Source organism: Erpetoichthys calabaricus, chromosome 11 (genome assembly GCF_900747795.2).
Source record: "Erpetoichthys calabaricus chromosome 11, fErpCal1.3, whole genome shotgun sequence".
NCBI classification, from domain to species: Eukaryota; Metazoa; Chordata; class Cladistia; order Polypteriformes; family Polypteridae; genus Erpetoichthys; species Erpetoichthys calabaricus.
In genome coordinates, this window is record NC_041404.2 from 70666456 (window position 1) to 70678473 (window position 12018).

The window sequence follows — 12018 nt, forward strand, 5'->3', positions numbered from 1 at the left end:
AAATCTGATGGACTTTCCATATACACACAGCAATCTAGGATTTAGTGATCATTTGAGTTTATCTCTGCAGCACAGCTGCTAACCAGTAGTTAGAGTGGGATGCTCTTAATTGCCCAACAAAAAAAAGGCAAAGAAGAAGGTGAAATGGCACAATACCACAAAGAACTTATTTTAGCATGATGCCAAAGATTTGACAATCTCTTGAAGTAAATGGTAAGTCGACTTCTGACATGTCGCAGCCACCACTGCACTCACTTTTTAAAGCAGCACAGGTGTAAGGGCTGGCCACCCTTTTGCGGCTTACCTGACAACTTTTTGTCTTTTCTGCTGACTTAACTGTTAAATGTGGAGAAAAACACACTTGCACTTCCACTTGTGTTAAATGTGACTATCAATTATCAAAACGCTCCAGTGCTGAATCCAGAGGATGAGAAAGTAGCTTCTGTAACTAAGTTATGAAAAAACGACTACAGTGACTAAATCTGCATTTCCAAAGTTACTTAGATTTTTTATTTTCAGCAATATTTAATCATTTTAGGCTTAAATTAAAAAGAAATACTAACGCAGAGTGTAATGAGCTGCTTTTTTTGTTATCAAAAATATCTGCAGTGACAAATTCTGTATTTTAGTCATTATTGCTTATTATTTATCCTTAAAAAATGCCCTATTTTAATACAGTCATAGTTTATATTAATTTGGCAAGGGAAATTGTGTTTTTAAAAATAATTTTTCTTCTTCTTTTTCTGGCTGCTCCCGTTAAGGGTTGTCACAGCGGATCATCTTCTTCCATATCTTTCTGTCCTCTGCATCTTGTTCTGTTACATCCATCACCTGCATGTCCTCTCTCAACACATCCATAAACCTTCTCTTAGGCCTTCCTCTTTTCCTCTTCCCTGGCAGCTCTATCTTTAGCATCCTTCTCCCAATATACCCAGCATCTCTCCTCTGCACATGTCTGAACCATCGCAATCTCGCCTCTCTGACTTTGTCTCCCAACCGTCCAACTTGAGTTGACCCTCTAATGTACTCATTTCTAATCCTGTCCATCCTCCTCACTATTAATTTAATAAAATACCATGTTTGCTCTTGCAGTTTAAAACAAGTATAGTGTTTTTTTAAATTTATAACAAAGTACTTCACCTAAGAACACAATTGCACATGCCACATTAATGGTGACCATAATTGCAACAGAATAACTTTGACTTGAAAATTACTGAAGTTATCCTTACACTGTACTTGTCACAAATACAAGTTTCTCTGTCAGAACAAATCTACCTTTAGTGTTTTTAACTTCTGCACAAATGTAAATTGGCCCATTAAACAAACCGTATAAGACAACATTGGCTTTCAAGACAGCCCTGAAGTTTTTTGCTCTAATATGGTTGACAATACATCATGCACTGACAGAGGGGTAGTCAAATCAGATTCTATAAGGGGACGAACAGGTGGGTGGGAAGGGGAACAAAGCCAGAGCCAGACAGGACCACAGGGTCACCACCCAGGAACAGAATACAAGGTCAGGAAGGACACTCCAGCACTCTGCCTGCATCTTATTCAATGTGAATTTTTAAGGGATGGTCTTTTGCAATTCCATAAGAAATTAGAAATCACTGATTTTACTTTGGACCAGTATCAGGTGGAGGGATGTAGATGGCACATGGGAGCTAATAAAGATAAAATGAGGATAAATGTTCATTTTGATGACATCCAGACTGAAAATAGAGAGGTAAATTAAACTAGCCCTTAATGGGGGCCCCAAAATCAGATAGTATGCAGTGATAATTATGAGACTCAATATCTGTAAGTGAAATGGATATACTGATCCCTAAATACACATGCCTGCAAGATACCACTATCAAACAGGGAAGAGGGGCCTGTTGACATAGATCATTAAGAGGTAGATGGGAGGATTTTCCTCAATTTATTTTATAAAGGTGCATATAGACTTAAACAGATTTAGGATATGGGGATTATTGGGAGGAGCATAGCATAAATAGAGAAGAATGCCTTCGGCATACAGGGAGATTAAGTGGTTATAACTGTAAACTGAAATAGCAGTAAGCAATTTAGAGTAACATATGACTACGGCTAGTGGTTCAAGAGATAAATTGAAAAAGAAGGGGAAATAGAGGAAAGCCCAAGGGTTGTGTTAATGAAGGAAATAAAGTCACAGATAGAATGCTATGAAATGAGATTGAAAACAAAGCTCAAGGCAATTTATCGACTTCTTCTCACCTACAGAGGGCTAATGTCTAACAATAATCAACAGCAAGACAAAACATCATCTTGCAAAAATACACAATATAAATAAATATAATTAATCTAGTGACATCAATTTCTGAAACACTTGGCCATAATAGTAACAGTACAGTGCTCCTCTATTGAATGATTGCAATGCAAACCTTGCTTATTGGAACATGCTGTCAAAACATATATGGGATACATAATGACAGAGCAGACATTGTCAGATGGTGTACAGAAAAATACTATTAAATAAAAAAGATGACCTTGCAAGATGAACATTTATGGCTTAACGAGCCTTTAAAAAAAAAAAAAAAAAAAAAAAAAGGGAGAGCAGGCTGTACTTACCCTCCCTGATGGCGGTACATGGAGCCCCCTCCTCATGCTCTAAGCGGATTTCCTTAAGCGCCACTAGGTTGTCTGTAAGCTTGCTTTTTCCTTTATAAACAGTGGCATAGGTTCCCTGAAGAAGAATAAGGCAAAGGTACCTTCAAGTTTACATAACTAAGTAGAAAATGCTTCCTTACACAAAATATTTTGAGTAAACACTCTGTGTTCATTGGGAATTCATTTTCTTACTTTCTATATCAAAAACTTTTACGTTAGCTCTAAAGGTTGCTGCAGACCAAGTAACATATGCTTGGCTATGTGTCAAAACTGGCAATGATAAATAAATCTCAAAAATATCTAAAGTTTGCCAAGCAATGAAGGTGGAGGAAATGGAAAACATGCTTGCACACTGAAATAAAGTATGAAAATGAATGCAGTATTACACTTATAAACACACATGTCTGCATCAGCCTTAAAAGCTGTATTCTTTATGCAAGTTGTCCAAATGGGAGTTTCTTGTGTGTGTTTATTGCAATCTTCATATTCACTGCCTTCATTTCCACATGCTGCTTTATGCAATATGCTGCTTGGGAATTCAAACAAGATTGAAATTTATGAAATCTACTGCATCATCTATGAGCTGTAAATAGATATGAGGATATAATCAGCGCAACAGAAAGATGTCATCATCTGGCATATTAATTCAGGCTTTGATAGTTCTACACAGGATAAGATGAAGCCTAGAGAAAGGCAAGATGGCTATCAATAGGTCCACATAGTGATTGAAAACACAAGGGCTCCAAACAGGCTGTTAATGGGGCGCAGCATATATAGCCTAAAAGACAGTTTTGCATACAGCCAGAAAGACCTAGGGAATGTAGAAGTAAAGAGGATCCCACCATCAGGGATCTAGTGGTGCTGTCACTTTGAATTCTGTCTAAATTCAAAATCTGTGCTGCAAATTTAATATTTGCCTCCTGGTAAATAATTTCTCTGTAACACAGATGTATTGACAGGCTGACAGTAACCTACTATATTTCTTCATTTGACAATATAAATGAGAAAAATGATATCAAGTAATTGAAAGGAAAAGAGTGAATATGTGCTAACCTCTCCAAGCTTGTCCAATTTGACATACGTTTCCAGCTTTCCAAAACCAATTTCAGACTGCAGGGAACAAAGGGGAAATATACAGTATTAGCTAATAAGAAGTAAGTAAAACTGTATTACTGAATGAACTGCTTAGTATAATATTTAAAGTATGTCTTGTTTTACAAATTAAAAAAGCAAAGATGTTTTCATTCCTGAATGGTTTCGGTAAGTTGTCAATAAGTGGGTAGATCTCAGTTCCCTTTGTCCTCCCCACCACTCCCTGCTTTAACATGCAAGCCTACCAGAGATACTCTGCGTAGCCGTCGACTCAGAGGCTTGTCAAATGGGGGACTATTGAGGGCAAACTTTTCCAAGTAGCCATCTGGCAGCCGGATGTCTGCAGGCAGGGACAGGCGCTTGTTAATGTCCTGTAGATTAAAAAAAATAAAACACAGTTATTGTGCATAGCGACAATATGATTCAATGTAGTTCTATCATTCACTCCCTTTGGCCATCCAGTTCTAGAACATCATCCAAAACTAAATGGGTCAAGACTCCTGGGAAGATTACGATGTTCTCTCAGCCATTTACATGGAAGTCATATCAATGTTTGCAGAAGTTGACAGCTCTGATGCAACACTCAGTTTCGCATATATACTCATAAGTCACATTACCTCGGTTGAAATCTTGCGGGTGGCACTGTTCCTCAATCTCACTCGCACAGGGGATTGCACCTCATCAGATGAGGTGCCTGAGGCCTGGTCGCTTTCTCCATCAGAGCCCATCTTCAGATCCTCATGGACTATTTCTGTGGAGAAAGGAGGAAAGGAAGGGAAGGGGTGCAGGGTAACAGTGTTGAGTTTCTGCCACAATGTTGTTCAGGCACTATGTAGACTGGTAACATGCATTAGGAAGAGGTTACACCAATGTGCTAATGAAATGTAGTAAAGTGAGGACCCTACACTGCTGGTGATGTTGACTATAATTGCCAATTAAACATGCAGGCTTTCCTGGACTGCCAGGCATGAGTGGCCATCTCAGAGATACAAAAGCTAAGTAACACCTCTGCTGCTGGAAAAGTGGACGACATTGAAATGACAGATCACAACAACTTGGTGGTATATACTTGCTTTTATTGTCACATGTGTTTATGTCCTTCAACTGTGGACAAGTAACCAAGACTAGCCAAGGTTTATGTGATTCTGAAACCTATGTATACAGACCACATACATCTCATATATATTTCTCTTCTGGTTCGTCCTGCTTCCACTTCAAAACCGGTCCCGCCCACATGCAGCCGACATGGCATTTCTCAATTCCTATTCGTCCTCTTCCATGTCATGCACTATACTGGCCTACTCAGCGTAATACATCAAACAAACACTCGAGGTGCTGCCACAACGGTAAAGTAGCTTTACCACCTTTGCAGAAGCCACCTGTGTTTTTACAACAGCTTCTTACACAGCAAATATCAGAAGCTAAAAATTATCATGAACACATTATAGAATACAACTCTTCTCTAGCGTTTGCTTCCATGGGTGCACAGATAACTCAACCTCCTGGCCACGGACTATTTTAAAATACACAGGCAAATTTATCACCAAATCTCTCCACTATACGCTAACACTTCTACCTCTCCAGGATATGGACAGTTGTATGTTTTTGACACAGCGCAAGCTACTGAAGTACGCTTACAAAATAAAGCAAACTCTGCATGCAGTGAAAATGTACTTCTCCAGCTAGATTCCATGTTCAGAACCATCAACCCCTTCGCTAAATCATACAAACACATCCATGACAACGCTCAGTCCAATCCAACAGCATCTGTACGAATGGTTTACAAGGAAAACCCTAGGCAGGATTTACGACAATACAATGCCCCGACATGTCACACCGATGTTGCAGCGATTTTCGTCGGAAAAGATGGCAAAACGCCTGCCGAAAGGGACATTTGCATCTATCACATAGGCAACTCCTGTAAACAGATTTCCACACTCAATATGAATTGCGATCCTATGGTTTACCCACTTTTATTCCCTTATGGAGACATTGGCTGGCACAAAGATTTACAACATGTTCCCGATAAAAGAACCGCCAAGCGAATAAGGCTTACTCAATGCCAATTTTACGCGTACAGATTAGCAATGAGGAATACATTTAGTATTTTGCACTCTAGCGGCAAACTACTCCAACAGTACGTCATAGATGCGTATGTTAAAACAGAGGGCGTGCGTCTCAACTATCTCAGATTACATCAACAAGATCTGTGCATGGAACTATCAGACGCACTGCATGCAAATGCTGAAAATAACAACGTACGTGTAGGCAAAATGATCATATTACCGTCCACATTTCCAGGAAGTCCAAGATACATGCAACAAAACTATCAGGATGCCATGGCCATAGTACGTAAATTCGGAAAGTCTGATTTATTTATCACTTTCACATGTAATTCTACTTGGCTGGAAATTCTACACACACACTGCGTCTTTCAAGAACTATTTATTTCTTCTTGATTTCTGAATTCCTTTCTCACCGTTTTCCGTTCCTGTTCTTACACCGGCATATGCTACGGTGGGCGCTGGCTAGTTGTAAATATTGAGCTTTAGGAGATAGAGAGATATCTGCTTGACAAAAGGACAACTCAATACTTGCAGAAGACAGTTTTAAAAAGAGTACACAACTCAACCCACTTCTGCTGTCAACTATCTCCTGGTAAGAACTATAGAGACCCACAGCTTATCCCAAAACAATCAAGTAGAAGCCATGACTCCCATTTTGTGAAGTTTGTCTTTTATCTGTATTACTATAAGCAAAAGACACATATTTAAATAAACTAATAAATCAACATGAAATACCATTAGAAAAGCTTTAATAACATAGCCTATTACACTAACAAATAGATATGCAACATAAAATTCCACCAATAAACTAAAATACAGTAATTAGGGTTGACTACTAGAATGGAAAAAGTACATGTAGTCTTATATTTAGAAGAGTCCACAGGCAAGAAAGGTACTCCTTTCCTTTACTTAGACTGTCTGCCTCTGGTCTTCTGTTCCGATGTACACTGAATAAGCCTCCATTACCATATTGGAATTAAATGAGCAAATATCCAAATTAGCATTTGGAAGCAGAAACGTTTGACTGCAAGTTACTGAAGAAGAGAAAGCTTGACCACAGTTCTTCATGGCTATGCAAAGGCCTGTTTGTTGTTACAGATACACTGTCCCACTAATGCATATGTAAACCATGACACATTGCCCAAGTAATTAGATGCCTGTAAAGTACAGGAATAATCTGAAACTACAGAGTTGGTAACATCAAAACTGAATGGACCAGCTGTCATTTTTCTGTGCAAAGCTAGTAAGCCCAAGAAGGAGAATGGATAGTAGACCATTGTCTTGAATTGTACTAATCCAAGAATGCATTAAAGGAAATGAGCAGAACAAGCACATAGTCCTTACAGAAGAAAGGAGAACTTAACTATAATCCTGAAACAAAAACTGTCTACAGAATGTACATTTATGGAATATTAGTGTGAGTGCAGCTAGAAAAGCTTTGAATGTCAGGGTCAATGCAACCAGAGGGCTCCTGACACTGTGCTGTTAGCCTGTCCCAGTGTTGTATCCAGCTATTTAGGTTTAAAATACATTGTGTTATATGAAAAGCAATTAAAGAGGTTAAAAAGCAACTTTCATATCACCTTCTCCAGCTCTCTAGCTCCACAGATTATTTTTTCCAGATAATAATGCTTTATTGAGTATAGTTATCAGTGGAAACTATATCGATAATATATTCTCAGACTTGTAACATAATGATGACACTTGACAATATTTAAATATAAAATAAATATCTGTTCTTGTTCTCCTAGACTTGAGTGCAGCATTTGACACCATAGACCACAGTGTTTTTATAAATTGCCTTAGACAATGGGTTGGCCTCTCTTTCAAAGTCTTAAATTGGTTTTAGTCTCACTCAGCAGGTAGAAAATTCTTTGTGAGTTGTGGTGATTGTACTTCGGAGACCCATGAAATTGTATATGGTGTACCATGAGGATCTATGTACTGTATTCTGAGTCTGCTTCTGTTTTCAATCTCCATGCTTCCATTAAGTCAGATTATCACAAAGCACAAGGCTGTTACCACAGGTATGCAGATGGAAAACAGCTGTATTTACTGAAAGCACCTTATGACCCTGATGCTCTTGGCTCTCTGATCCAATGTCTTAGCAGTATTTCTGATTGGATGAGTAGAAACTTTCTCATACTAAATAAGTAAAACAAAACAGAGGTCTTAGTGATTGGCATACATGGATAAGGCGAGGACATCAGAAATAAACTTGATCTCTTAAGTTTAAAAATCAAGACAGAGGTAAAGAATTTAGGGGTAATCATTGTCTCCTTAATTTCAAATCGCATATTACCAAGATTACTAGGACTGCATTTTTTCACTTAAGGTATTTTGCAAAGGTTTGACCTCTTATAACACTGCAATTAGGTCATACTTTTGCTCTGAGTCAACTAGATTACTGTAATGCACTCCTATTCGAACTACCTAATAAAGACATCAATCAGTTGCAATTAGTGCAGAACGCAGCAGCCAGAATCTTAACTAGAAAAAAAAAAATTGAGCACTTATCACCAGTTTCAGTGTTGCTGCACTGGTTACCCGTGTTGTGCAGAGTTGACTCTAAAATTCTAGTAATGGCGTATAGAGCCTTAACTATTCTTACCCCTTCCTATATTGTGAAATCCCTGTTCACCTTCATCCCAAGTTGTAACCTCAGATATTCAAATGAAGGTCTGCTTATAATTTTAAAAGCAAAGCTTAAAAGAAGTGGTGAGGCAGCTGTCTGCTGTTATGCACCTAAAATCTGGAATAGTTTACCAATTGAAATTTACCAGGCTAATACTGTGGAACATTTTTTAAAAACTGCTAAAACCCACTATTTTAATATGGCTTTTTGTAGCTTCATTTCAGTTGTATTCCTTATAGACTATATGAGTTTAGAATTACCGTATTCTTCAATAATGCTGCATCTGTACTAATCTCTACTATTCTCTGCTGTCTTCTCCAGTACTTCTGTGGTGGCGAGCTGTGCCACCACCAACTGATCAAGGCACTAGGAAGCCCCCTGAGATGATGGAATGAAGAACGGTGTCTCAACTTCATCATGTGAAGCATGAAAACAAAGAGGACTGATTTACGACTATTTATGTTAAGTAGAATGTCCAGTGTGGGTGGGCGGTCTTTTGGCCTTGGAACCCCAGCAGATTTTGTTTTTTTTTTCTCCAGCTCCAGTTTTTTGTGCTTTTTCTGTCTTCTCGACCATCTGACCTTACTTCGCTTTATTGTTACCTTTTCTTTAATATTGTTGTCTTATATTAACTGTTTTCTTTCCTTGTAACTTTCTCTTTGTCATCTTGTGAAGCACTTTGTATGTTGTATAAAAATGTACTATATAAATAAATGTTGTTGTTGTAAATATAAATCAACCCTGGCTGTCACAAAGCTCAAAATGCACAAAATACAACACTTCTTCATAGAAGTCAACACCAACCATTTACCCTGTACTTTGACAGAAAGAACCATATATAGTATACAAGTCCTTCTTGTTTCTATCATTCATGAAGATCATTCATCACCATGCATCTTCTGTTCAGCAGCCTATCTTCAAAAATGTCCACCAAACATACAAGCTCATAAAATTGATGTTACAGTTGTGATCTGTGTTAAAACGCAATAATGGCATTACATGTCATTTTTCACAATTATACTGGCCTTCTGTCAAAGAATTATCTATAAAATTTTCTATCAACTTATCAATTTTTTGTGTACTGGGAAGATGGACCATCTTCAATGGTTTAATAATGGACACTTTCTGGGTTTAGCCAGATTACCCAGTTGCTCTGAAAATCTGTTTCCTCCACTCTCCATGACCCTAGGCATGCTACTAAAATATTTAAAAAAACAATTAATTGGAGTAGCTGATAGTAATCTGTTTTACTAGAATGAACTATAAAAGTGGTTGAAATATTAATATAATGATAATACAAAAAAGTTACTTGCTGCTTTAGTTCATCTACTGGTGAACACATGGCTGCATGCTGTGATGAAGGATGGGAAGGTCCGGAGCAAGTGTTGCCATCAGTTTTTAACTCTGTTAAAGATTTCTCTCTGTTCAGATTTTTTTTTTCTCAGGTATGAGTAAAACAAAATAATTGAAGCAGAAATCATTTTCACTAAATTTTGACAATCCAATACATCTTAAGAAAACTGAAAATCAAATCATCAAATCTGCAATTTTAAGGTGTCAAATTCTGACAGATAATGTCCATATGGCATTTATTTTCTTTACTCACTTTGTCCATTTAGACTTCTAGGGGGCTGACTCTATCCCAACAGCAACAGCAGGAACCAACCCTGGCCAGGGTGTTGAGTCAATAATAAGACAAAATGTTGGCATATAACGTAATGTTAATATTAATAACAAACTGTAAATCAACAAACAGGCACACTTACTGTATACTTGGCATTTTAATAAGGCTGCCAGGACTATCCTTAATTCAGTGAATAAAATATGTCTGTCCTACGTTGATAGCAGTTAACAAGTGTAGAGCATCAAAACCTAATAATATTGGTCTAGAAGTAGTAAATTTGTGATACAAATTTACATCCCAGTGACTTTATTTATAGTGTGCCTACCCTCTTCATAAGTCAGAATCCTGCAAATTACAGATGAAAACATCAAGGTGTGCTTCCATTCATTCAGTTTACAAGGTGGATGCATTTTCATGGCATGTGGAAACAAGAGGTAATCTTTGCCAATGGGAGCCGTGGGCACAGTCCTTTTGAATGTCCACCTGCTGTCCAAAGTCCAAACAGAGGTATTTGGCTGGTCCCTTAAACAATACTGCTATAAGCATCAAAGATTAACTTCATGTCTAAAGAAACATCTCTGGTTCACTAAAACCAAAGCCGTACTATTAATGTAAATGTACTCATATTCTGTGCCAAATATAAAAATGAGTTCAATGTTCAGGATTTGATAGCTAAAGAAAAAACAATTGTGCTGAGTTTGATTTCTCATTGTAGTTCCTATTCATATCAAAATTATAATAATAGTACATTTATATTATTAACAGAAGATGGCATTATCACTATGTTGGGAACATGTTTAAAGCACCCCTAATCCAACGCTTCAACACCATGAGATCAGATCTAAAGATCTTAGTTCACAAGTTACCAAATTCCCAAAGGTTTTAGAATAGCTTGGTAACATTGGACATAGAAGTACACTGAAACAGCAAATAACTCTCTTTTTGAAGTGAAAAGGTGGTACAGATGTTTGAGCTGGAGATTTCCACTGGGCACTGGAGTCTTCCCTGGGTATCCCAGTTTCTGCCAGTTTCACTGCTGTAATAAGTATGAGTACACCCAGAGATGCGCCATATTTCGTATCTGAACACTTCCTAGTTCTGGGAGAGAATCTGCTACCATGCAACCAGTCCATGCATCAAGCACTTATACAAGCAGAAAAATATGAAAATGAAAAATAATCATTGGCATATTTAAATTTCTCATGTGATGTTCATCTGTACATATATATAATATTTTATACTGTCACATTTTTACAAGCAAATGATTGGCTGTGGGAACTGCTAGCTGGTCAAATGGAGAAATGACTATGTTAAAACTTAGTTTGTTTTTTATGGACATGAATTGCAATTTTTAACCAAGTCTGTGGCCGTAGTGCCCCAGGCGCATGTTTGAACTAAATGGGCATAAAACGCCAAAAGATGGGGCAGCTTGAGTTAGGAAGGTAGATGTAAAGCAGCTTGATGATATGATCTACTATTCTGCTCTACGACCTGCTCTTCCTGCACAACTGAAGCAAAACAATTATTATAACAAACAGCTCTTTGAGGAGCATGTCAGCTTTTCTTTGTCTAAAGCCCTGTGTGATGTTTTTGTTATTTAGGGGTCTGTCTAAATACAATATGTCTCCAGGATTTTATCAGTGTCTCAGCTGTCCTTATATAATGTATTTATTTGCCATGTCTCATTTTGAGTTTTAGATAGGTGTATTCAATCAAGGCATTGCATTAACTTTTCATGCCTGAATGGCTGTAAAATGAATAAGCAAAACTAATTATCAGAATGTATTACATTCCCAACACAAAACATTACTGCCAATCTTGACTGATTATTAACGTTTTTCATTTTTCTATTTTACTTCTGTATTCTCACAAATTTGTTCTTTTATTTCAGGAGTGGCTCCAGGTAGTTGACCTTCTGAAGCATTACACAGTACTTTGAACAATAAATTTACCTTACCACCAATATCGGATCC

The 12018-nt window shown here is 37.5% G+C and overlaps 1 protein-coding gene across 8 annotated transcripts in view; it reads right to left on the bottom strand.

The window, feature by feature from the left end:
• The window catches only part of cdk16 (cyclin-dependent kinase 16), a 123011-nt gene that overhangs the window by 33798 nt on the left and 77195 nt on the right, over window positions 1-12018 (bottom strand). For all 8 annotated transcript variants that reach the window (XM_028813320.2, XM_028813319.2, XM_051933498.1 and 5 more), the window contains 4 exons: window positions 4338-4471; window positions 3966-4091; window positions 3682-3738; window positions 2590-2704 (listed from right to left, as the gene is read on the bottom strand). In XM_028813320.2, coding sequence (XP_028669153.1) covers window positions 2590-2704; window positions 3682-3738; window positions 3966-4091; window positions 4338-4471 — 432 coding nt within the window. The remainder of the gene's footprint in view (window positions 1-2589; window positions 2705-3681; window positions 3739-3965; window positions 4092-4337; window positions 4472-12018) is intronic.